Source organism: Dermochelys coriacea, chromosome 4, assembly GCF_009764565.3.
Source record: "Dermochelys coriacea isolate rDerCor1 chromosome 4, rDerCor1.pri.v4, whole genome shotgun sequence".
Taxonomy (NCBI): Eukaryota; Metazoa; Chordata; order Testudines; family Dermochelyidae; genus Dermochelys; species Dermochelys coriacea.
In genome coordinates this window covers 114,635,787-114,663,568 of record NC_050071.1, presented here as the reverse complement: position 1 = coordinate 114,663,568, position 27,782 = coordinate 114,635,787, and the positions used below count along the sequence as shown (strand labels likewise).

Here is a 27,782-nt window from a genome sequence, read left to right as displayed (position 1 = left end):
TAGTAAACCCCCAGTTATGCACAACACTTCCACTTATTTAGCCAGCTGAACTGTAGGACGCAACATGTGGTAAACTTGGAAATCTATTCAGCAAATACTCTGCTCCACGAGGTCCAAATAGCAGAAGCTTTGCAGGCTTCCACAGCTCACTGGTCTCAATTTTTATTTAATAGGTGAACTGCCCTTGTATGAAACTGCAGATCACCAGCTCTGACTTCTACTCAGGCTACACAGTTGAAGTTTTTAGGTTTTAAAATACAAAGGATGGCTACTTTACAGATATTCTTTTTAATGTGTTTTTCTTTCACAAATATCTATTTCCCATCATTATGAAATATATTGATTAACTAGATAAAAGATCAGTGTTTAAAATATTGTTCTACCATATCAGGCCAGGGTTAATGTTAATTTTCTTTGAGGGATATCACCCACTTTTCTTATCCAATCTTATGGGAGAAAACTTATTTAGGAAGTTAATCTTTTAAATTAAAAGGTAACAAAAACCTTTAAACTGGGTGTAAGTTAGCACGCAAGATACCCAAGGCTGGAAACAGCTTTTTTTTTTTTCCTTCTTTTTACAGCCAAGTTCACATGTACTCTGTGGTAACTAAGCAAATGTAGATTCTGTAAGTAAGGCAGCCTGAAAATTCTGTGACAAACTCAGGTAAACTTTAGTTTTTGTAAGGAAAATATTAATATAATCCCATATCCAATGCAGAAACAACAACGACCACTGAAAGTAACAAGTATGATCAATTTACTCTATTATTCCAGAACCACGTGAACAGAGATTGAGAAGAATCACCCGGCTGCTGAATGAAGAAACTACAAGCAATAGCAGAGATTAGCAATGAAAAGAGGAGCCAAAAACAGTGGCTAATGAAGGTGGAGAATTGCAGATACACCCCTATCATTCAGCAGTCAAGAGGTTCTGGGGTGGTAAGGAGAGAGACAGACAACTCCTATTCCTTTCCAGGAGCTAGTGGGGGCTAAGTAGTATCTTCAGACATCTATTAACCAGAGACCATATGAAATATGCAGTCCCAGAGAAAGGTCAAAGAACAACATTCTGATAGGAATCCCAAACATCTTTCTGTCTCTCAACAGATGAGGGTAGGGGTGGCTTTTCATCCAGGGACTGTTCCTGGGCAGTGGCACACTACCCAATCCCCCAAAGTGTTTGTATTATTCTTGGAACGAGTCTAGTAATTTTCATTTTCTATAGTTTCAGAGTTATCTGCCAATTATAGCGTTTCAGCACTTGGATTCAGAGACTGTTGAAGTGATAATCTCACTTTTAACAGCAATAGCTTCTTCTGCCGGTGTAGAAAGAATATTTTCTTCCTTTGGACTAATTCATTCCAAACTGAAAAATCGTTTGGGACCTGAAAAAGCAGGAAAGCTTGTTTTTCTTTTCCAGATTATGAACAAATGGGAAAATGAAGGTGAAGACGACTGAGTTAGCTGCAGAAGCCAATATTTTAAGTTTCTCACGTTGACCTGGCTGACCTAGTCTATTTAATTTTAGTTTTTGGTTTTTTTTTAAATATTTCATTTAACTATTTTAACAAAAACAAACTTGATTTTAAAAAACTTGAATGTTTAACTAAATTCATATGCTTTTTTTGTGAAAATATTATATGTTTGCTGTTGAAGAAAAAAATACATAATATCGTTGTTTTAGTTAAATAAAACATTTTAAACGTCTGTCTGGTGATGTTTTCCTTCTAATACAACATGGCAAGAAAATCCTCCAAATATTAATGATTAACCTGTTGAATTGGAGATAGTTCACCTCCCATTGACTTCATAAATATCTGCTTCAATTCCCTTTGGTAAATAAAATAACCAATCATTCATTTTCTGATATAGCTGTAAAACTAATCTGAAAAATTAAAAAAAAAAATCACTTTAAAATGTATAGTGTGGACCTTCTAAAAACGAAACTACATCTATCTCTGAGTTGTGAAGAATATGTATTAAGGTTATAACAACCAACAAGAATGAACTTTTATGTAGAAATCCGTGATTAAATCTAGTGACTAGTGATTTAAATCAAATCCATCTTGCTAAATTTCCCACACACCCGCCCCCCTCCCTAAAGGTATATATTTTTAAAATTAGTTTTAGTTGTTAGCGTACATTATGATTTTTTTCAAGACTTTCAAAAGTTAACTATTTGCTAAAATAAAATTTTAAAAGAAAATATGGGGGGAAATGGCAAGCATGAATGGTTTACAGCAAATCCTGAAGACATATTATTGGTCCGAGAACATTTGATATTTAGTTTCCCTCTCAATGATGAAAGAGGGGAAGAGAACTGTCCCTTTCTCCTCACCCCTTTAAGAATAAGTGGGGGACACGGTCAGGTAATTCATAAAAATCCACTCTCTGCCTTCCCCTAAATTTAAGTTGGTCATTTCTGTCTCTCGATTTTTGTATCATCTACTTCCTGCGTTGGTATTGTCTTCTTTCCATCAGTCTCTCTCCCTATTTTCTGTCTGAATTCTTTCCAATGCTTTTTTTTTTTTTGGCGGCACACAGGCATCTTCTGGGATAGTCCTTCACTTCTGCCCATTTTCATATATAGTAAGTAGCCCCATTTAGAAGGGACAATTAATTTTTTTTTTTTTTTTTTTTTGCAAATTGCTTGCTAGTTTCCTTGGTCAGTGGTATTTCAATAAAATTGAGAGGTGAATCCATATTTCTCTCCAAATGTATCTATTTTTAGCTTTCAAATGTTGGTAAGTATTTTCTTCCATCCCACAAACAACTGCATTGCAGCTACTCCCTTTCCAACTGAGCTCTGGAGACTGCTCCCTTCAGAACCAGTTTCTTCAAATGCTCCAAATAAGATACTTCCTCTTCTCTTCAGACTTAGTCATGGTCTACACTAGAAAATTAGGTCAACATAACTACATTGCTCCACATTCTTCTGTTGACTCAGCTACTATCTCTCGGGAAGGTGGATTATCTACATCACTGTAGTGTTTTAAGCGTAGACGTGTGTTACTTCTATAGCCTCCCAAGCCCCACAGCCTGAGGAACAAAGGACAAAGTATGGTCACAGCTAAGGTAACACTAATTTTAGCCAATCCACCCAGTCTTCCCCCCCCCCCCCCTTTCTCCAGTTCCCAACAATTTGGGTCATCTGAAAATGCTCCCTGGACTAGCACATGTTCATTCCTATGTTAATGAACAAGGTGTTCATGTAAAGATGCTAGTAAGAGCCGAAAAAAACCAGTCATGATTGTGTGATCCTTTGCAGATTCATTGCTGACTACTTCAGCACCACTCTGAAAGAGCAGAAACAGCTGGTAAGAGCACAAGGAGAAAGGGCATTTCTCACCACTTCTTTGCTCATGGAACCAGGACTTTGGAGGCACACGACCACACGGTCCACTCAAGGCATAACCCATTAATGAGAGGAAGGCTTATCCCAATACCTTCTAACTTCTTGTCCTGCCTCCCTCTCATTCCCCCTCTCTTACTGACGGACAAGTTACAATTGTAGTCACTGTTAAACAGGGAAAGTTCAGGAGACAAAGTTCTAGGTAATGATGTGTCATAAAGGAGTCCAGAAGAGCAGGCAGTTTCTCAAGGAGAATATTAAAGGAACAACTGCAAACTATTCTGATGCGAAGGAATGATAAGAATAAGAAGAAGCCAACATGGCTCCATAAGTAGCTCTTTAATGACCTGAAAATCAAAAAGGACTCTAGAAATAGCGGAAAAATGGACAAATTGCTCAGGAGTACAAAAAATTAGCACAAGCACATAGGGACAAAATCAGAAAAGCTACGGCACAAAATGAGTTACACCCAGCAAGGGACATTAAAGGCAATAACAAAATGTTTTTTAATACACTAAAAGCAAGAGAAAGACAAAGTAAAGTATAGGTCTTTTACTTGGCAGGGAAGATGATCTAACAACTGATTACAACAAGAAGGGTGAGATGTTTAGTGCCTGTTTTCGTTCAGTCTCCACTAAAAAGGTTATGGCGACCAGATACTCAACACAGTCAATACATACAACAAGGAAGAAGGAACAAATGCCAAAATAGGGAAAGAACGGGTTAAAGAATATTTAGATAAGTTAGATGTATTCACATTGGCAAGGCCTGATGAAATTCATCCCAGGGTACTTAAGGAACTAGTTGAAGCAATCTCAGAACTGTTAGCAATTATCTTCAAGAATTCCTGGAGGATGAGTGAAGTTCCAGAAGACTAGAGATGGGCAAATATAGCACCTATCTTTAAAAAGAGGAACAAAGAAGAACAAGGGAATTATGGGGCAATCAGCCTAACACTGATACATGGAAAGATACTGGAACAAATTATTAAACAATAAATTTGTAAACACCTAGAGGATAATACTTGTCTCGTGAATGGAAGATCACAGCCAAGCCTGGCTGCAAAATGCTGGATGGACTTTGGGTGAGCATTGCTCTGTAAGAAATGAAAATATCTAATCTAATCTAAGTAAGTCTAGGTTCTAGAATGCATGTTATAATTTTATTTTATACATAGCCATTTGTTTCCAATACTTCTACTGGCTACCACTTGAATCTCTATATTTTGCTAAATAAGCTTTTACTTGTTTTTATTACAAATGTATCTAAGAAAAGTGTGTTAAATGGAAAAGTGATCTGAGGTGTAACTGTTAAGCTGGGGTGTACTGTTCTTCGCAAGCAGCGAATCTGTGAATACAAGTGTCCAGTGGAACAGGGGCTGCACACTCCAGAGAGATACTCAGAGAAAGCTTGGGATTGAAATGTGCCTACTGCAGTGATCCCCAAACTTTTCACATTATGCCCCCTCTTACCTCTGTTTATGCCCCACCCAGAGAGCCATGGGCGGGAGCTGGGCCGCAGCTCTGGGGATGTGGGGAGGAGAATACACGGATAGAGATAAGGAGATTGAGGCTGGGGCCTGGTCTGAGGCTGGGAGCGGGGCCTGGAACAGAGCCGGGGCCAGGGCCAGGGCCAGGGCCGGGGCCAGGAGTGGGCCACTTTTGAGGGCTGAGGCTCGGGCTGTAGCTGGGTATGGAACTGCAGCAGGCCAGGCGCCAGGGGCCAAAGCTGGAGCCACAGCTGCAGGCGGGAGCAGAGCCGTGGCTGGACTGGAGCAGAGCTGGGGGAACAGCAGGGCTGGGTGGTGCTCCCTCCACAGCCCCCATGGAGGCTGACCTAGACCCTGCTGCACCCCCCAAACGTTCCTCCTACTGGCCTACTGCTAACAAGTAGATGGGCAGCAGGGCCTGTGTAGGCCTAGTATTGAGTGCTTGTGTTGTCCGTGGAGTTGGGGAGCTGACCACCAGCAAGCAATCCTCTCCTTATGCTTCAAAGCTAAAGCTACAACTTCAAAGCACCACCTACAAAGCTATTTTTAGAGGGATAGCACAAGCCCCGCCAAAAGCAAGTCTGTCGTCACAGAGAGTGTAGATATACGCAGTGCTTTCTTTTTTTTCCCTGGTCAAACTTTAATCCCTCCTCACCCCTCTCTGGCTGTTGGAAGGGAACAACAGTATTCTCTCCCCCAGTCACTTTCTTGATGTGAGTTGTTTATGTCTTCACTGTTCACTGTATGAATAATATCTGGCAATGTCTCTAAATGTAATTATGCTCATGTACAATTCAAGCCTATGACCTAAGTCAAAAGTGAAATGGAACTACACACTGTTCCAGCATCACAAGAATCCCAGAAGAGAAAAACCAGCTGCTAAGAGACATCACAGTTTAACCTAGACTTGGAGAGAAATATATAGCTTTCCTCTCCATATATGATATAGCTTTGCTTAAGGCAAATGATCACAGAAATATAGTGGGCCATGGGGAGATCAGTACCAAAAGGTGCTGAAGCCATTAGTTCAAAAACATCACTTTACTAAGTAGGTAAAAAAGGAAACAGTAAGGGAATAAGGGAGACTGGCATGGTTAAAGAGTTAGGCAGTTTACACACTTATGGTCATACTTTTACATGTTTGGGTTTCTTTTAAGTTTAACCTTAGCACTGTATTTCCTGGCTTTTTAAGGTTGTTGCTAACCAATATTCTAAGGACTTTTACCCTTAAGTTACTGATATGTAATCTGAATTTTAGTTTCATCTTCTAGGTGATCTACAAAGAACTTTCGAAAAACTGGAATTCTTTCCTTTTTTGTTTATGATCTATAAAAGATTTTGAAAAATTATGTCAAGTTTGCTATGCCCTGTTTTTTTTTTTTTTTTTTTAAGAGGACATCCAGGTGATCTCAGGAATATTTATTGTAAACTCCAACAGTTTAGATGGAGATTTGACTGCTGAATCTTTAACAAAAGTTCATTTATTTAAATATTTGTCAGTCACTGGTAGTAAATAGGGGTCAACAGAAATATGAAAACAGAATTTTGAACAGTTGGACAAAAAATGTATTTCCCTTCAACTGCTCAATTTTCATTCTTGTGATGTCATTATTCCACTCTAGCAGATCTTGGGAGACGCACAAGAAGAAAAAGAATGTCTCAATCTCTTCTGCTTCTTCTTTCTACCTGTAAAAGGTGCTCAGGAGCAAACGGTCATAAGGAAGTGGAGAAAGCGGGAACCCAGCAAAGCAGGGAGACATACCCTCCTTTTTCCTACACTCTGGGCAGGAGATTTGGAGAGTAAACAAACTCTTCAGACAGCTGCAGCGGCACAGGAGCTAGCAAACAGAGCTCTAAACAGGGGAGTTTGAGTGGGAGTTCTGTTGGAGGAGAAGGTAGTTGTACTTGGTTTTGTATTTTTAGTATTTGTGTGTGTGTGTAGGGGTTTTGTGCTGGGAGAGCAGCTGAGCCTGATTAGGGGGTGGGGCTTTGTGCTGAGAGAGCAGCTGAGCCCTGCTTAGGGGGTGGGGCTTCTGACTAGGGGCCCTATAAAGGTAGCCAGCCAGTCAGGCAGCGGCACAGGAGCTCACAAACGGAGCTCTAAACAGGGGAGTTTGAGTGGGAGTTTGGATTGTGGTGCTTGTTTGGGGTTTGCTTTTGCTGGGGGGGTGGTCTTTTTGGTGTGGCTTGTGTTTCCCAGATTAACAGGATTTAGGTGGGAAGGAGATGACAGATACAGAGGAAGCTGTGGGAGTGACTCCTGCAGTGAAAGACACATTGAGGATGACAGGATGTGGAAGCTGTGGTATGTACATGATCCTGGAGGGGGGAACCGGTAAGAGTTTTTTCTGCATGAAATGTCGTCTGATAGAGCTGATGGAGGAAAAGATCCGAGGTTTGGAGATGCAGGTGGAAAGTCTGGTTGAGTTTAGGAAGGGGTTTGAGCAGATGATGGAGCAAAGATATGAGGTATCTGAAGGGAAAAGCTCAGACTCACAGATGGAAGCAGGGCTGGGGAATTTTGAGGAGAGACTGGATGAGGAAAGTGGTCAGTGGAAACATATGACTCAAAGAACCAGGCAGAGAAAAAGACGGGCTAGTGAAGGAGAAATAGAGCTTAGGAACAGGTTTGCAGAGTTGGAAAATGAAGAAGGGGCTCAGCAGGTAGTCGCTGAAGGTGGAAGGGTAAGGAAGAAGAGAAGAGAGGCTAGTCCTATAGAAAAAGGGGAAGAGTCAAGGGAGACTACACCAAATATGAGCCCCAGGAGGATACAGGATGGGTTGAAGAGAATTGTAAGGGAAAATAGGAATGGAAAGAACTTGCAGCCAGAGGGAACAGGGGAGAGACTGGAGAATAGCACTGTCACCAGGAAAAGGCAGGTCTATGTGATCGGGGACTCTTTATTGAGAAGAATAGACAGGCCTGTAACTAGAGCTGATCCTGAGAATAGAAGGGTGTGCTGTCTTCCGGGTGCTAAGATATGGGATGTAGACCTGAGGTTGAAAAGGATCCTAAAGGGAGCGGGAAAGAATCCCCTAATTATCCTTCATGTGGGAACAAATGATACAGCCAGATTCTCGCTGGAAAGTATCAAGGGAGACTATGCTAGGCTGGGGAAGACACTTAAGGAAATTGAGGCTCAGGTGATCTTTAGCGGGATCCTTCCTGTTCCTAGAGAAGGGCAACAAAGGTCTGACAACAGATGACTGTCAACAGATGGCTTAGGCAGTGGTGCAATAAGGAGGGCTTTGGGATGTATGGCCACTGGGAGACATTCACGGACAGAGGTCAGTTCTCTCGGGATGGACTTCATCTGAGTAGGGAAGGAAATAGACTTCTAGGATGGAGGCTGGCACAACTGATAAAGAGAGCTTTAAACTAGGAATTTGGGGGAGATGGATGGGAGATGTCCAGAAAATCTCCACGCCAGATTTTAGCATTGAGAGGGAAGAAGATGAAGTAAGAAAGGATACAGCCGTGGGTAGGAGAATGTATATAAGGAGCAAGGGCGGTGTGGATACTAGTCTAATAGGTTATATTGGATGTAGAATGACTGTGCCTAATAGGGTACAAAATGTGAGCGAGTCCAAACAGCAAAAATTAACATGTTTGTACACCAATGCGAGGAGTCTAGGTAACAAAATGGAGGAACTAGAGCTACTGGTGCAGGAAGTGAAACCAGATATTATAGGGATAACAGAAACATGGTGGAATAGTAGTCATGACTGGACTACAGGTATTGAAGGGTATGTGCTGTTTAGGAAAGACAGAAACAAAGGTAAAGGGGGTGGAGTAGCATTGTATATCGATGATGAGGTAGAATGTAAAGAAATAAGAAGCGATGCAATGGATAAGACAGAGTCCGTCTGGGCAAAAATTACATTGGGGAAGAAAACTAGTAAAGCCTCTCCTACAATAATGCTTGGGGTGTGCTATAGACCTCCGGGATCTAATTTGGATATGGATAGAGCCCTTTTTAATGTCTTTAATCAAGTCAATACTAATGGAAACTGCGTGATCATGGGAGACTTTAACTTCCCAGATATAGACTGGAGGACCAGTGCTAGTAATAATAATAGGGCTCAGATTTTCCTAGATGCGATAGCTGATAGATTCCTTCATCAAGTAGTTGCTGAACCGACTAGAGGGGATGCCATTTTAGATTTAATTTTGGTGAGTAGCGAGGACCTCATAGAAGAAATGGTTGTAGGGGACAATCTTGGCTCAAGTGATCATGAGCTAATTCAGTTCAAACTAAATGGAAGGATTAACAAAAATAAATCTGCAACTAGGGTTTTTGATTTCAAAAGGGCTGACTTTCAAAAATTAAGGAAATTAGTTAGGGAAGTGGATTGGACTGAAGAACTTATGGATCTAAAGGTAGAGGCGGCCTGGGATTACTTTAAATCAAAACTGTAGAAGCTATCGGAAGCCTGTATCCCAAGAAAGGGGAAAAAATTCATAGGAAGGAGTTGTAGACCAAGCTGGATGAGCAAGCATCTTAGAGAGGTGATTATGAAGAAGCAGAAAGCATACAGGGAGTGGAAGATGGGAGGGATCAGCAAGGAAAGCTACCTAATTGAGGTCAGAAGATGTAGGGATAAAGTGAGAGAGGCTAAAAGTCGAGTAGAGTTGGACCTTGCAAAGGGAATTAAAACCAATAGTAAAAGGTTCTATAGCCGTATAAATAAGAAGAAAACTAAGAAGGAAGAAGTGGGGCCGCTTAACACTGAGGATGGAGCGGAGGTTAAAGATAATCTAGGCATGGCCCAATATCTAAACAAATACTTTGCCTCAGTCTTTAATAAGGCTAAAGAGGATCTTGGGGATAATGGTAGCATGACAAATGGGAAGGAGGATATAGAGGTAGATATTACCATATCAGAGGTAGAAGCGAAACTGAAACAGCTTAATAGGACTAAATCGGGGGGCCCAGATAATCTTCATCCAAGAATATTAAAGGAATTGGCACCTGAAATTGCAAGCCCATTAGCAAGAATTTTTAATGAATCTGTAAACTCAGGAATAGTACCGAATGATTGGAGAATTGCTAATATAGTTCCTATTTTTAAGAAAGGAAAAAAAGGTGATACGGGTAACTACAGGCCAGTTAGTTTGACATCTGTAGTATGCAAGGTCCTGGAAAAAGTTTTGAAGGAGAAATTAGTTAAGGACATTGAAGTCAATGGTAAATGGGTCAAAATACAACATGGTTTTACAAAAGGTAGATCGTGCCAAACCAACCTAATCTCCTTTTTTGAAAAAGTAACAGATTTTTTAGATAAAGGAAATGCCGTGGATCTAATTTACCTAGATTTCAGTAAGGCATTTGATACCGTGCCACATGGGGAATTAGTTAAATTGGAGAAGATGGGGATCAATATGAACATCAAAAGGTGGATAAGGAATTGGTTAAAGGGGAGACTGCAACGGGTCCTACTGAAAGGCGAACTGTCAGGTTGGAGGGAGGTTACCAGTGGAGTTCCTCAGGGATCGGTTTTGGGACCAATCTTATTTAATCTTTTTATTACTGACCTTGGCACAAAAAGTGGGAGTGTGCTAATAAAGTTTGCAGATGATACAAAGCTGGGAGGTATTGCCAATTCGGAGAAGGATCGGGATATTATACAGGAGGATCTGGATGACCTTGTAAACTGGAGTAATAGTAATAAGATGAAATTTAATAGTGAGAAGTGTAAGGTTATGCATTTAGGGATTAATAACAAGAATTTTAGTTATAAGTTGGGGACGCATCAATTAGAAGTAACGGAAGAGGAGAAGGACCTTGGAGTATTGGTTGATCATAGGATGACTATGAGCTGCCAATGTGATATGGCTGTGAAAAAGCTAATGCGGTTTTGGGATGCATCAGGAGAGGCATTTCCAGTAGGGATAAGGAGGTTTTAGTACCGTTATACAAGGCACTGGTGAGACCTCACCTAGAATACTGTGTGCAGTTCTGGTCTCCCATGTTTAAAAAGGATGAATTCAAACTGGAGCAGGTACAGAGAAGGGCTATTAGGATGATCCGAGGAATGGAAAACTTGTCTTATGAAAGGAGACTTAAGGAGCTTGGCTTGTTTAGCCTAACTAAAAGAAGGTTGAGGGGAGATATGATTGTTCTCTATAAATATATCAGAGGGATAAATATAGGAGAGGGAGAGGAATTATTTCAGCTCAGCACCAATGTGGACACAAGAACAAATGGGTATAAACTGGCCACCAGGAAGTTTAGACTTGAAATCAGACGAAGGTTTTTAACCATCAGAGGAGTGAAGTTTTGGAATAACCTTCCAAAGGAAGCAATGGGGGCAAAAGATCTATCTGGTTTTAAGATTCTACTCGATAAGTTTATGGAGGAGATGGTATGATGGGATTTTGGTAAGTAATTGATCTTTAAATATTCAGGGTAAATAGGCCAAATCCCCTGAGATGGGATATTAGATGGATGGGATCTGATTTACTATAGAAAATTCTTTCCTGGGTATCTGGCTGGTGAATCTTGCCCATGTGCTCAGGGTTTAGCCGATTGCCATATTTGGGGTCGGGAAGGAATTTTCCTCCAGGGCAGATTGGAGAGGCCCTGGAGGTTTTTTTGCCTTCCTCTGTAGCATGGGGCATGGTTGACTGGAGGGAGGCTTCTCTGCTCCTTGAAGTTTTGAACCATGATTTAAGGACTTCAATAGCTCAGACATGGGTGAGGTTTTTCATAGGAGTGGGTGGGTGACATTCTGTGGCCTGCGCTGTGCAGGAGGTCGGACTAGATGATCAGAATGGTCCCTTCTGACCTTAGTATCTATGAATCTATGAATCTTCCCTTAGCTGTCACCTGCTTCTCAACTTGGTGTCTGGGGCTGCATGCAAGCCATAGTTACCTCAGCAGGTTCTGATCTTGCTATTTAAAAAACTTTTTTTTAAAATGTGCATCTTATAAACTAAAATTTGATCCCATGCAGCAGATGCTAACTAGATGACTTCAGTGAATTACATTTTTTACCTTACTCTTTTGGGGGGGAGGGGGTGTCTACAGAGTGACAACACAATTTGAAGACTTTCTGAACACACCATTATGTCAGATCAGGAATCCTTTCCCCTAATTTATTTAAATTTCGCCAAAAATTTTTTTCCTAGGCCCCAGACTATCAATTGTGAAGTTCATATTCTTTACTATTAAGATTCTGGGAAAGGAATAGAGGGGGGGACTCCTCATGAAAATTCAACTGCATTGTTATTAATGGAGTAGCAGCCACAGTGACATACTTTTACAGAGCTGGTATCATTTTCACCCCAATATGCTTTTAGATTAGGAAGGGCTTAAAAAAAAAAGACACTGGTGTTTTACTGTAAAAGCAGAGGTGAATTTTGAGATCAAATGCATTGTCCAATCCCTGCTTTTATTTTCTGATTGCAAGTAGCAGGTGAATTTTGTTTCATTTGTTGATGCTCAGAACTTGCAATTAGGTTAGTTCAACTGCGTTCTATCTTCTGCTAATGATATCATCAGCATGTGACCACCACCCACGCACTGCAAGTTGGAATCAGAGTGAGGAGGAGCAGCAAGTTTGATCACAAAATAATAAATTAACTACCACCACAATTGGTGTTTGTAAACAAAGCTCTTAATTTAAAAATATGTTTTGAAGAATTAAATGATTCTAAATACCTTAACATGACAGCCATGGTTTGAATAGGTAAACCTATTCAAAATAAAATAAAAATCTTAAGAATACTTCACCTTTTCCAATTCTCTTGGTATTCGCATACATGTGTATACTCTCTCTCGCCGTTCTGTGTATTTTGCTTCGTTATGTTCAAGGAAGTAACCTCTTGTCAGTTCAGCACTGATGAACTTCAGCAATGAAAGGTCTGCACAGAGGAAAACAGATAAAAACAAAGTAAAACCTGTACAGAAGACATCTCAAACATTAACTTAACTCTAAAAATGAGAAGCCCAACTATGCTTCCTTTTTTCAAGTCCCACGCAAATATTTCTTGACCTGTAAAGCCTCCTACAACCTTTAACTCAGGCCAGGTCTACACGAGGAGCTCTCTGTCAGTATACTCCAGCAAACCACTCCTAGTGTGGATACAGTTTATTCAGGCAACTCTGTTTTTATCTGTATGCCTTATTCCAGCCCCCGAGTAAAATAAGCTATACTTGCAAAAGTGCAGTTTTGTTGATATAACTGCATCTACACTAGGTAATTTTACCAGCAAAGATAGGTCAGTGAGAGATCACACCTCATCACACCCCTGACAGGCACATCTATGCTAAGAAAAGTTTGTAGCATAGACCTGGCCTTAGTCTAAGAAATTTCTAAAGTAAGTGTAGTGTTATTGAAAGCTTTCAAATATTTAATTTTTCCCTCTCAGAGACACTGACAGTCTGTTCTTCATACTTTATTAAAATCTTGGCTGATACTCATATTAAAATGTTCATAAATACATGACCAACTAATTCAATGCACAAAAATCACCACCACAAATCAGACACACTTGTGACCATTTGAAGAAACCTAGACCTCTCAATGGCACATAGATCTAATCTGGCAATGATAAGAGTTTTTTTTTTTTTTTAAATGTGTTACAAACAAACATTCACAGTAACTTCCGTTTTGATGGCATGGAGTTGTACTCAACACTTTTTGGAAGTGTTTCCTCTTCTGATGATGTGAATTCATAGATTCCAAGTCCAGATGGGACCATTATGATCATCAACCCAGACTTCCTGAATAACACAGGGCATAAAACTTCCCTGAAGACTTAGACTGGTCTACATTACAAAGTTAGGCTGAGCTAAGATGCCTTGCATCAACCTATTTGTGTATGTCTACACTCCACTTTGTCTTTGGCCAACATAAGTGCTCTATTGCAATGACACGCTACAATCACTTCCCTGAATGGCACACAGATAACTGAAATTGATGCAGTGCGAGTGTATACACTGCATGACCTGTGTCAACCCTAACAGTCCTCCAGCAGTTGTCCCACAATACCCCATTCCTTGCAGCATTGACCACTCTAGTCACAATTTATACTCCACTGCCAGGGGTTACAAAGACCAGAAGCCACCATCCCCTTTAAAATTCCCTGCATGTTTTTGAAGTGACTTTTCCTAATTGCCCACATTGGCAAGCACACCTACCAGCTTGCCATCGTTGTGTGCAACTACCCAAACAACCATGCCAGCTCCATGCGTTAGAAGTGCTCCTGCCTGGACTAGACAGGAAGTATTGGATCTCCTGGGCCTGTGAGGACAAGAGACTGTCCAACAACAGCTAAGGACCAGCCATACAAACATAGACATCCAAGATCATATTGCACGAGGGATCCAGGCAAAAGGGTATGACAGGGATCAGCAGCACTGCCATATGAAAGTGAAGGGACTTTGCCAGGGAGCACAACGATAGATCTGGCGCTACACTGCAGACCTGCAGCTTCTACAAGGACCTGTATGTCATATTTGGCAGAGACCCTACCAGCACCGTAAAGACCATTATGGATACCTCGGAAGAGCTTGAGACTGAGACCACTGCCGTGAACAATGAGGAAGAGGAAGATGCAGCAGAGAATTCCAGCCATGCCACAAGCCAGGACCTGTTTGAGACTCTGCCACAGTATAGCCAGTCCCATCAGGTGAGCATGGATGGGCATGCATTTTTCCTTACAAAGTTTAAATTTAAAGATGTTGCCAGTTATCAAGAGAAAGGTACAGACTTTTCATTGTTTTATTCATAAAAGAAGAGGCAGAGATTCAACAAGCAGAGGCAGAGTGGGCATCTGTTTTTCATTCCCCTGTTGGATTGTAGGGGGTGCAGGCTGGAGATGAGAAGGAAGCCTGCGCAGGATTCCGACTAAGTGTCCAGATATGTCCTTTTTAGCCTCCTGAGAGATCTTGGGGAAAGTTTTATGGAGGTACTCTACAATCCTCTCCTGAAGTTTTCTAAGGACGGTTGCTTTATTTCCTCTGTCACAGTAGGATGCTTTCCCATGCTGCTCTGTGATGAGTTAGGCTGTCACCATTGCAGTAAACGGGCTAGTGGCATATGGCCCAAGCGGCTTCAGGACACCAACAGCAGCTGTGTTCTCTGTGCCATTGTGACCCTCAGGAGTGAGATATCAGCTATAATTACTACCTATGGAAAACAGTGCTAATATTCAGTACCATTACCCTATGCTCATATGCATGGAATAGGGACTGAAATTTTATAGTTTCATGCAACAGAAAATTCTCTGATGGTGGGCCATACCCACCATGGCTAGGACTGGAGAGTGGTGCTGTACTGAGTGGTCCAGAGCTGAAACGTCAATAAGCATTTCCTAGCTGAAGTATTTATAGGAATATGGAAAGGGAGTTTTGAAACTAATCTCTCTTTTCTTTCTGACTCTAAATCCAATGGTACATCTGTCTTTTTTATCAGTAGCTTCTGGTGTGGCAGCCTGAAGGGTGCCCCCTCCATGCCTGCAGAACACCTGACCCCGATGTGGAGAGAAAAGAGGACTAAAGAGGATATGATCTGTGGAATCCTGCAAGCTAGTCCTGCAACAGACCACAAATAAAGGGCTTGGAGGCCCAATACGACCAACAGCATGGAGAAAGACAGAGAGGACAGGTGAAAGGCTCAGCGTTCCAGAAGGAAAGGAGAAGGAAATGCAACAGGAAATAATGCGTCTTCTCAAGCAACAAACCCAATGCTGTAGATCCTGGTTGACCTACGGGTCCAAAAATCCCAGACTTTCCATCCATGGCAAATCTTTGAGATCTCCATGCTTACTGCTCCCTATACCCTGCAACATACTACATCGTATCACAGCTCGAATCCTTACCCTACCACTCCACGCTAGGGGATAGCAAGGAAAACCACAGCTTCACCTACCCTGACATGAAAAAAAAAAAAAACAAAACAAAAACAGTTTGGGTACTTGTAGTCAAAGACTAAATCCTAATTTTAAAGATTCACTCTGTTAATTTAAATAAAATAAAATGATATTTAAAATAAATGGTATTATGCCTTTTTTTTTGCACACAGTTTTTCCAACTCAATAAAGTTCTGTTTTTGGAGAATGAAGTTATCTTTATTAGTTCACAACTAATATTTCAGAATGCATAACAGTACCCAAAGCAAAGAGCATTTGTAAATGCACAACAAGCACCACATAATTCTTGGTTCAGGAAAATACCCAGTCATAGTTATAAATGTAAAGCAAGCACTACACGATTTTTAGCAGCACTCGAATCTCCGGGACCAGAAAACACTACTGTGGATGACCGTTAGATTGCTCTTTCAAAGTCTCCCTCAGCTTCATAGCTCCACCCTGAGATCTTGTAATGGCCCTTGTGTGTGGCTGTTCAAATTCAACAGACAGCCGCTCTACCTCTGCCCTCAACTTGGTAACAGCTTTTCTCCCTCTGCCTCACAAATATTATGCAGGACACAACATATAGCTATAACCATGGGAATATTTTTCTCACTGAGATCCAATCCAGTGAATAAATACCACAAGCATCCTTTCAACCTACAAAAAGCATGTTCAATAAGTTGTTCTGAACCTGCTGAGCTGGTAGTTGAATCTTTCCTTGGTGCCATCGAGGTGGCAAGCGCACAAATAAATATTTTGAACTGCTCTATTCTGTTTCCTAAGCACAGCACTGAAAACGTTGACTTGCCACCATTAATTGAAAAACAAGAGAAGAACTAAAATAAAATTAACTAGGTTGTTAAGAAATAGGGTGCCAACAGCAGACCTTAGCATTAGGATGCATAAATTAACAGTTGGATACAGATTAAAAGGGATGAGGTAATTGTTTACAGTTTAATAGTTTTGGTAAATTGGTGTGTGTAAAATGTTGGCACACAGCGAAGAAGAGTGAAATAGCAGTTTTTGGGTTCACCTATGGTTAGTATGGTTTTTGTTGTTGTTGTTTTGGTTTGGTTTTTTGTTTTTAAATGGGGAGAGGCTCCAATGTGGCTTTATTGTCTACCATGATGAAAATGCCAAATTTACCAAATCACAGGGATTTCACCCCCATCACCTTTCCTTTCATTCTCACAGGGTCACTCCGCCTAGTCCAGGAATCAAGTCACTCTTCCCGAACAGGGAGCAGTACTGAAGCATGTTGTCAGGGCTGCTGGAAGCTGGTCACATGTTGGCTCTCTCCCTCTGCAGCCGGAAGTTGTATACTTGTGAGACTGTGTTCCAGGCGTCCATGTACCAGTCCATACACATGGCAATACACTTCTTCTCTGAGTTATCCAGCGAGCTCCCCAGCTTCCCGAGGCAGACAAATGAGACTTGGGCCAAGTAAAGATCACTCCAACGCTGCAGAGAGAGGTCAGTCAGGCATACTGCCCCAAAACTAGGTGAGGGTCACCAGACCATAAAAGTAAACAGACTATAATACTAAGACTTGTTATGTAACAGCTTTGATTGAAGGTTAGATCTAGCAGCTGTGATTGGACTATAAGTACAGACCAATCAGAAAGGGTCTACATTTGATTGGAAGATAAGGAAGGGGTGAAAAAAAACCAATCAGAACAGGCCAAAATATGTATATAAGGCAGACAGTCAGCTGTCAAAGTGTGTGGTTATCAGTCAGTCGAATGGTCAGGAGCAGCGAGTAGCAGCAGCTGGGACAGAGCAGAAGGACCTTGAGAGAACAGAGGAAGAGACACCTACAGAGAATAAGCATGCTAGCTATAGTATAAATGTAGAATAAAAATAGGATTAATAAGTATGTGCGTGTATGTTTTGGTTAATAAAGATGCGTGTTTGTGATATGAATGTTACATTGTTCTATATGTACAAAGTTTAAGGGCTTGTCTACGCTACTGCTTAAGTTGATATAACTTACGTTGCTCAGGGGTGTGAAAAACCTACTCCCCTGAGAGACATAAGTTACATCGACTTAAAGAGCTGTCCAGATGCACTCCTGTCGACATAGCTTCTGTCTCTCAATGAGGTGGAGTAATTATGCCGACGAGAGAGCGCTCTCCCATCGGCACAGCGCATCTACACCAGGCACTACAGTGGCACAACTGATGTAATGCGGTAGTGTAGACTTGTCTTAGATATAAGATTGCTGTCAGCGACTGTCAGATGACTGATCACCACATGCATAATACAGTCACTTAGTATTGCTTTAAACTATATGTTCACGGTTCAGGTACTTTTAACCTGTATCCAAGGACTGTGCTAATGGATTTATGTTTTGATTTATGTTTAGATTAATTGGATCAGGGAAAATTTGTTAAATAAAGAAAAAATTTGTTTTGGAAAGTGTACTGCCTGGATGTCAATTCTTTGAGTGGAAGGCTGTATCAGTGTCCTTCGACAGGTAAACAGATCTAGTCTGTTCTGAGGAGTTTCCTGAAGGATATAGGGAGATCCTTGATAAATCTTGGCAATTTCACTAGGGCAGCCCCCTTCTTTCACCTTGCAGGAAAAGATTAACAACTCAGCATCTGGAGACCTTGAAAGTAACCAACAGAAGGGCTACTCTGGAATCCCTGAGCCTGTTCTTAGGGTAAATGCACAGCTTCATAAGCCAGCAGCAAGGGGTAGACTAGGCGGCCCCAGAATAGCTATTGGTATTTCAATATCACCACTAGTAATCTGTTGGTCAGGAAAGAACATACCTGCTTGCAGCTTTCTGAAGAATCCTATGCTCTTAAAGATGCAAGAGTCAGGCACCTTCCCTTACCAACCCACACTGATATCAGTGAAGTATTCCCAGTGATCCAGCAATCCTTGCATAACCATAAAAAATAGCCCTTTCTGTTGATGTACTTGGTGGCAAGGTGGGCTGGGGCCAAATATGGATATGCATTCCATCTATCCCCCACTGCACTTTGGGAACCCCACTATAAAAATCCTCCACCAGAGTTAGTCCTGCATAGCAGGAGATGATTAATGGTGCTATACGCTTGCATGACAACAGCCCCCCAATGTGGATTTTTCTACTCCAAAATGATTTCCAACTGACACATAGCAATTCAGCACTGCAAGCTTCCAGAGTGTGATCACCAGTCACTTCTCCACTATCAGTGCAGTTCTCATTCCGGTGTCCCTGCACTAGAGAAATGAGTTGAGGTTGGCACACAGAGCGAGAATGTGGCTTTCACGTTCAAAAGTTCTGCAGCCACCGCTCATCATCCCAAACTTGCATTATGATGCAATCCCACCAGTCAATGCTCATTTCTCAGGCTCCATCATCTGCACTTGCTCTGTAAACACCAACAACCTTGAATTCTTTTTCATATGTCCCTTATAAAATTGTTGTCTAAGAAATCATCATGTTCCCCATTGCTGCAGTATTTCCAGAGGATCTGCAAATACAGGAGAATCGTGTCCTATATTTGCAACATTTATGAGAACAGTGCATAGCCTTGCAGGCTTTATACATCTGTCAGAGATAGCAGACATCAAAAAGGTGAGAAAATTATGGGACATGGACGGAGACAGTTGAATGCTGGGAACTTGACTTGTGGCTCCCAGAAATACCTGGGTACGTCATTTCTATTTCATAACACATTGTAAAAGTTTCCCAAATTTTAAGCATAACCAGATGGTGGCACGTAGCACACTGGGATACCTTCCTGGTGTACCACACTCTGCATAACACAAGCACTCCTGGGGAGTATGCACAGTGCTGGCCCATGCAGCCAAGTATGCATGCAACTGTGCAATATACAAACTTCACTGGTTGTGCACCAACGTAATTTGCATTACCAAAATTTGTAGTGTAGATACAGGCCCAGCATTAAACAGAGCACTTCCTTTTCAAGCATTATTCCAGTACTTCCCAAATTTTTCACACTGAGCATCAGAAAAATGAAACCAATTGCAGCCCCATCCCTGCCTCTGCAACCCTGCCATGTATGCATACAGCCTACACATCTTAATTTATACATCTTCCACCTCCTTGCTCTACTTTACTAAATGAAAGCGTAGATAATGATACTTCTCCTTTCTTATTTGGTTTGAAGAGAGGCGAAAGAGTTAACAATGTTGACATTTAAGGTATCACCACTGGCACCTGAGTTAGCACCCACTGACATGAAAGGGGCAATTCACACCATAGAGCTATTGTTTCTAGCTCTCTACAAACTCAGGGCAGGTCTACACTTAAAACGCTGCACCAGTGCAGCTGCGCCACTGTAGCGCTTAAGTGAAGATTCTACTATCTGATAGGGGAGTTTCTTCTGTTGGTGTAGTTAATCCATCTCAGATAGAGGCAGTAGCTATGTTGATGGGAGAAGCCCTTCCATCTATGTAACACTATCTACAATTGGGGTGGGGGGGGTTAGGTCAGTATAACTGTCGCTTAGGGATGTGGATTTTTTACACCTGAGTGACATAGTTATACAGATGTAAGTTTATAGTGTGAACGTGGCCTCGGGTATTGGTTATAAACTTCATACTCTGAAAGTTTTCTTTGCAACAATGACAGCTACACTTTTTTTTAAATGAAAGCTGACACTTTGGTGAAGAATAGAGGGGTCTGTCTATGCCCTCTAATGGCTTGTCCTTCACACTGGCCAAGTGAGGCCTGGTATATGCTTAAAATTTAGGTTGACCCAGCTACAATGTGAAAAATCTACACTCCTGAGAGCTGTAGTTATGCCGACCTATTCCCTGGTGTAGACTCAGCTACGTCAATGGAAGGATATTTCCATTGACCCAGCTACTCTAGCTTTGAGAGATGGTGTTCCTACACTGACAGAAAAACCCCTTCCGTTGCTGTAGGCTGTGTCTACATTATGGGACTATGCCAGTAGAGCTATGGCACCATAGCTATACTGCTACAGTCATTATAGCATATACATGGCCTGAGACATGCCCCAAAAGTTGGGAAACATTGCATGAATCAATCCTCATGTCTGAGGTAGAAAATTAAGACCACCTCTTAAACTGCGAAACAGAGGTTAAATCACTTGTCCAAGATCACAAAAACAAGTCAGGGACAGAGTGTTTAAGAACTCCAGGTCCTGTGCTCTGACAACTAGGCCACATTGCCACAAACATCAAACTGTACTTGTTTCCACAGTTTGGGTAAGAGTTTTTAAACAAGTGTTTGATAGGAATTAAAACAACACAATTCAACCCACAAAATTAAATCTTAGGCTAATCAGATCATTTTCTATATTACTAATACCAATTCCCTATATTTCAATGGTGATAACCAGTATCTTGCTATTTGTACCTACAAATCATCGAAGTGGTAACATCAATGTGACAACTACTCTCAGAATGGAGTGTTCCTTTTAACTTAAACCTGTAATGAAATGGACCCATCTAAAAACAAAGAACAGCAAAGCCATTGTTCCAATTGAACACTTTTTCAGTGGCTTCAATTTCATCTTTATTGCAGGATGGAGAAAAAGGAAAATCTGCCCCCATTCTTTCAATGCAGTGATTCAAATATTTAAGGTTTCCTGTTATTTTGGTTTGTTTGGTGAGTTAACTGACCAGTGGTACATTAGACTTAAAAAAAAGAATCACATTTGTCTCTGGACAATTGTACTTACTATTGCTACAAGCAACTCCTTAAATTCCTGAAGTTGAAAGATTAGAGAAAAAGATTTATCAGGGAGATTAAGGGAAAAGTGTAGCATATGAAATTAATCACATTTTTTCTTCAACTTGACTAACTTTCAAGTGGACATTCTCCCTTTCAGCAATTTGCTTTTAATTTTCTCTCTCCACAACTCTCACCATCCCTAAAATCTGCTTTTGGGTCCCCAAACCTGTGATTCTTTTGGGAACTGAGAGGGGGATCCACATCTTCTGGTGCTCTCATCCCAACCTCATATACAAAGTTTCTGAGCAGAACGCTGAAGGAAGATGGGCTTTTATAAGACCACACCTTCCTTTAGTGCTCCATTATGGAGCCTAATAAGAATACAGGATTGGAGTCAAGTCCTATATTGCACGCAACCCCATCATATAATCACACTGATAAATTTATCAAGTTCCATCTTAAAACTAGTTAGACTGTTTGTTTCCACTACTCCTGTTGGAAGTAGCCCCTGATGGTTAGAAACTTTGTAACTTCCAGCCTAAAAATGTTCCACTTCATGACCACCTCAGTTCTGCCTCACTCATCTGCATCAATTGCAGCCTGGATTGGACAGCAGTATCGTCAGAGTTTGGCCTACTAAACTGGGGATTTAGCTCCATCCCCGATGAGTTCAATCTATCAATAAGGTCAGTAACTGATGATTTGAGAGCAGGAAATAATTTGAGAAATGGTGCTCTCACTCAGGGCTTTATATAGCCATTGATTGGTCAAAGTACTGAGGACAGTCAGAGATGAAGTCCCAGCTCGCTAAATCCAATTGCACAGTGGGAATCTCATAACGGAAAAGAACGTTTATGGAGGCATCATTAAAAACGTGCAATCCTGGCAAATAAGCAAATTTAAAGACCTGTTTTTAAATGTGACAGCCTAGGTTTTCTGTGCTACCATCCAAAGCAGCTAATAAGCAAGGTCATTCGTAAAAAATATTTGATGCTACCAGTTGTTGAGCTGGGTTGGAATGGTTGAACCTTGGCAAAGACGACATTGGAAAAGCTGCAGAGTTGACTTCCTCAGTCTCTAAAAGATGGAGTCAGGGATTCTTCAGACTAGGAGCATCTCCTCCCATCTGCAGGAATATGTTGTGTGTAAACTCAGCCAGCCCAAGAGAAGAAGAGAGACAACCCTGTCAAGGTTGAGGCACTTTGATAGGCCAGCAAGAATTGACTTATCCTATTCTATACCAGTTACTGTCAACAGATACTAACGCTAGAAGAGAACTCTGTAATAATCTAGTCTGACCTCCTGCATAATATAATAGAGGACTTCCAGGTAAATATTGTACAGATGCTTTAGACACCTTAACAAGATATATATTTTGATCCACCGAAACATCAGACTATGCTATTCCTGCCTGAACTCCTGTAATGTAATCTCACCATGATTGGTAAAAATGAATTAGAGAACATTAAGATTCAGAATAAAAGCAACAATATACAACTATTATGGTCTAACTGAAATTCCAATAATACTGGAATCATTGCATAGGGACTCAAATTAGTTAAACTAAAAACTTTCTACTGCAAAAAAGGAAAGTTACTTGCCCTTTCATTTTGTTTCACTTAAAATACCATCAATAGGATTCTCACTCCTGGGTCTTAGCCTTTTTAAGATGAAAAGGCCATTACACTCAGCTTTTGTATTTTTTAACCCATGGAGGGGTGCAGTAAATGGTGAGCTACGTGAACTACTGGTTATCATTAAGACAAAGATTTTGTCACAGATATTTTTAGAAAATATCATGGACAGGTCACGGGCAATAAAGAAAAATTCACGGAAGCCTGTGACCTAAAAATATCTTTCTTTTTACTAAAAACATCACTGACAAAATGAGGAGCCACTGGGCAGCTGCGGGGGCTGGCTGGGAGTTCCGAGGACCCCCCACCAGGTACCGGGCTAGGAGGTCCTGGGGCCCCCTCTGCCAGCTCAGAGCTGGAGTACCCCTCCGCCCAAGACAGCTAGGAACTGCAGGGTACTCCCAGTGGCAGCCAGGAGCTGTGGGGTACCCCCTGTACCAGCGACTCAGGGCTTGGGGGGCCCACTGGCGGGAGTGCCCCACAGCTCCCAGCCACCACAGGTAGCGGCAGGGCCCCACATCTCCCGGCAGCTGAAGTCACTGAGGTCTTTAAAAGTCACAGATTCCGTGACTTCCTTGACAAAATCTTAGCCTTAGCTATCGTGCATCACTCCTGCAAAGTACGAGTCTCCTCATAACACTCCAGTCTGTTCCTCCTTGCAGGAGGCAAATCTCCCAAAACAATGTAAATATAAGATAGAAATGTGCCTCAAAAATAAGTGCAAAGCATTTTGCAAGACAAAAAACCCCACTTCAACAAATACCCTCCAAACTGAGGGAGGCGAGTGGGAATCCTGCAAGATGTTAGTTTGAGAGAGGCAAAATATACAAGCAAGCAATTTTCCTTCTCCAAAAGGTACCTATGCAGAATTCTCCCTCCCAGAAAGAAAGAAGCCTCAGGGATAGCTGAAGAGAAAATGAGAACAAATAAGTAATGAGGGCAAGGTTCACAGTTAACAGGTAGGCTTATATATTTTAAAATATACATCACATGTAAAAATTTAGTCAACTGAAAATAATGGCACCTTAGAGACTAACAAATTTATTTGAGCTACAGCTCACTTCATCGGATACATGTAGCTCACAAAAGCTTATGCTCAAATAAATTTGTTAGTCTCTAAGGTGCCACAAGTACTCCTTTTCTTTTGCGAATACAGACTAACATGGCTGCTACTCTGAAACTTGAAAATAATGGACATCCTAAAGCAAAACAAAACCTCTTTTGGTAAACGGAGAGAGGAACTTCTAACAGCTTTTCAGATGTCCATGATAATGGAAACATCACTAAGGAAGGCTGGTGCGATAACCTTGGGCTCAGGCAGAGTGACATAGCTGTCTAGTTCAGACCAAATAGGTCAAAGCAACGTGAAATGCAATCAGATAGTCATGTAGACATGGTACTCTTTGTAACAGTATTCCTCAATGAACTAGTGTGAACTGAAAAAAGTACTTGGGTGGACTTTATGAGGGCTCTATTCTGCTCCAAATAGGACCCCAAGGATCTTTAACATTGAGCATTTTGAGAAGGGCCTCATGAAGATGGACAGGCATGTGGATGCAGGGAGTTGGAACGATAATAGGCTTAAGGTGGAAATCTGACATCACCTTGGAAAGGAATCAAACTAGTCTACACCACCACTTTATCTTTGTTAAATCCGGTATACTGTGGATAAGAGACTGGGAGCCAAAACTAACATATTTTGAGAGCTAGTGGCATTGCCATCCAGAAAATGACCTTCTGTATAAAAAACCCAAAGTCATAGGAATGGAGAGGAGGTTCAAAAAGAACTTTCACCAGTGTTGTCAGGACCACATGATTAATCCATTATAGAAGACTTCTTGATGGGGATTTTCAAGTTTATAAAGAGTTTGACAAAGGCACTGGTCTACTTTTGACTAGTTCATGATATGCCAAAACCCAAAATATCTCCAACAGGAGTTTGGTATCACGTCACCATACCCTCTAACAAGAAACATTTCATTCCCAAGCCTTCCGCTGGGCCAAACCCTCTTCATGCACTGGAAAAGCAACTCTTTCCTTCACAGATGCGCCCTTCTCACGATCCGAATGGTAACTACCAACTGTATGCCAGTTCTATCCTCATCCTGACTGCCCAAAATACATGCTACTTCCCTATGCCATTTCCCAACCTGAGGCGAGAATTGAGAACTGGCAGCAGCAGAAGGGAAAACAAGGACTCAATGGACAAATCTAGACTGAAGAACTTGATACTTAAAGCAAATAAAGCATTAGCTCCCTCAAAATGTAAGAAGTTAAAACTGACTTTCTTTAAAGGACAAAGATACTGATTAACCTAAAGTATACTGCAACATATAGATACTCACATGATAAATATAATATAAACCAATAAGTAGAAAAGGAGAAACCGGTTTATAAAAATCTAAACACTACCTTATCTATGGCTCACTCTACACTCCCATTACATATAAATTGCTTCGTCATTTCCAAAACGTCAAGCTGCTACCTTCTCTTAACTTGAATCCATCTTAAACATATACTTATTTCAAAATGCCCACAGAAGTAAATCAATATGACAATAAAGCTATAAATCTTATGACATAATACAGTGTCAGGAATGCAGTAGAATTTTAGGCTGATATAACACTAGTCAAGCTTAATGGAAATAATTAGGCTTTTAGTAAACAGTTTAGAAAACAGAGTAATTATTTTAATTATTTACTGTTTATTGTTATGTAAAGTTATGCTTAAATCCATAAAGCAGGAGATGAACAGACTTAAAGTTTGATTTCTTCTTCAAGCCTGTTTTCAAAAGCCATTTTTAGCAAGGTATTAAGTTAACAGTTCATATACATCTCTCTCAATATTTGGAATCTTAAAGAATTAAATCTGAACCACCAACACAATAAACTACACTAAATTATTTTTTTTAAATTTTTATGATAAAAGCTTTATCTGTTTCTTCTAAAGATGACAGAATATAGGAGTTGGAAACATCAGCAATTCCAAAGTCTGCATACAGTTGTAGCTTGACGGCAAAAATTGTTACATTTTCCTTACATTAAATGTAGCTAAACTGAAGAACACAAATATTAATAATGCATAATTATATTTTTGGAGGTTTACACAATATACAATACTTATATTTTGTTCTACAGACTAAATACTGTGATTTCTCTATTTACAATATTCTGTATTAAGCAAATTCATTTATCAAAAACTGTTTATTCAGTAAGTGACAGAGAACACTGGACAAACACACCTGAACAGTAGAATAGACAAAATACCGTACCTGTCCAGATCTGAATCGCTGTAAGATTAGTTTGGAATACAGTACACTATTTTGTGGAATAGTTTTCTTAGCTGAAGTCATAACAATAAATTATCCCCTGACTTCTCCTAACATTGATTTATAATACTTATCAATTACAGTTGATCTTTTTATAATTGTACACATTACATTAAACTATACAGAAATGCCACTACTCCGCTCTCCTTTATTGAACACTACTATAAATTTGAATGAAAAACTTAAACCACTTAGGTCTTTTTTTAAAGGTACGTCACTTACCAAACCAAAGTATAAGGAAAAAATAAGCAGATGTAATGCCTAAGAAGACATTGTTTACTAGTCCACAAAGTCATCTTATATCACTTAAGCTACCACAGATGCTACATACCACCCATATTTGAACTATGTTGCACAGCTTTTAAAGTCTCTGGCCAAAATTTTCAATCATGAGTGCCTAAAATGCACTTAAAGAGATATGCAGAATTTAGGAGCTGTGGATTGACCAGACCACGTTCATTTAGTAGCCTAAAACCAAATGTAAGAGGCTGACTTTAGGCACCCACGTTTGAACACTTTTGGCCGCAGACTTTAAACAGAGTGGTTTGATGCATCAGTAAAAAGAAAAGGAGTACTTGTGGCACCTTAGAGACTAACAAATTTATTAGAGCATCAGTGAGACACTTACTAGCTCAGCACTCACACGACCACCGTTCTGACAGCCCGGAACCAAACTCCCTCTCTGAAGGCTCCGCTTCAGCGCCTGCTGCTCTCGGGGTCCCGGGCTGCCTGGAAGGCTCCCCCAGTCCAGCCAGTTGGAAGGGACAGCTACACTCCCGGCCTCCCTGGGGACCCCCCTACCCAACACACTCCTCACCCCCAGCCAGCCTCTCCCCTCGCTAACTTCAACCCCACCGGCCTCTCTCCGCCCTTCAGCCCCGGCCCCCCGCCCCAACTCCTCCCTTCCCGGCGCCGAGCCCTAACCGGACCCCTGCCCCTCACCTGAGACGCTTTTCTTCTTCTTCCGCTCCCGGTCGCTCTCGTAGAAGCCCAGGGTTTCGGTTCGCTGCGGCGCTGGCGGCTGCCCCGAGCCGCCGACAGGCGGCCAGGACTCGCCGCTCGAACAGCTGCTTTTCCGCTCCCCCCTTCCCGCGTCCTGCTGCAGCTGCTCCGGGGCGCCGCCTCGCCTCCCGTCCCCGCTGCTGCCGGGAGCGGCGGCATCAGCGACGCCCGCCATGTTCGCCTCCAGCAGGCGCAACAGACTCCACTACTCCGCGCCCCCAATGTGCGTCATCGCCATGCGACACTCACGCACGCTCCTGGCCGCCCCTCACGTCCCAGGGAGGGAGGAGAGAACTCCGGTCGCCATGTTGCTATAGGCGAAGATATTGTTAACCATTTACTTTCCACGAGCCTCCTACTGAACTAGAGCTAAAGTTTCAGCTCTCTCAGGCCTCACACAAACCTGCCCAGGGGCACAGCCAGGCGTGAGGGGGGTCTGGGGCTCAGTCTACTC

General features: G+C 41.5%; 1 protein-coding gene across 4 annotated transcripts in view; it reads right to left on the bottom strand.

The window, feature by feature from the left end:
- Positions 1 to 27,581, bottom strand: part of TAPT1 (transmembrane anterior posterior transformation 1) — a 92,154-nt gene extending 64,573 nt beyond the window's left edge. For 2 of the 4 annotated variants that reach the window (XM_038398639.2, XM_038398641.2), the window contains exons 1-2: positions 27,269 to 27,285; positions 12,578 to 12,708 (exon numbers count right to left, since the gene is read on the bottom strand). In XM_038398639.2, the coding sequence (XP_038254567.1) occupies positions 12,578 to 12,608 (31 nt within the window). In that variant the 5' untranslated portion in view covers positions 12,609 to 12,708; positions 27,269 to 27,285. Of the gene's footprint in view, positions 1 to 12,577; positions 12,709 to 27,268 lie in introns of all 4 variants that reach the window. The other 2 variants (XM_038398638.2, XM_038398637.2) reach the window with 2 other exon arrangements.
- Positions 27,582 to 27,782: the final 201 nt, after the last annotated feature.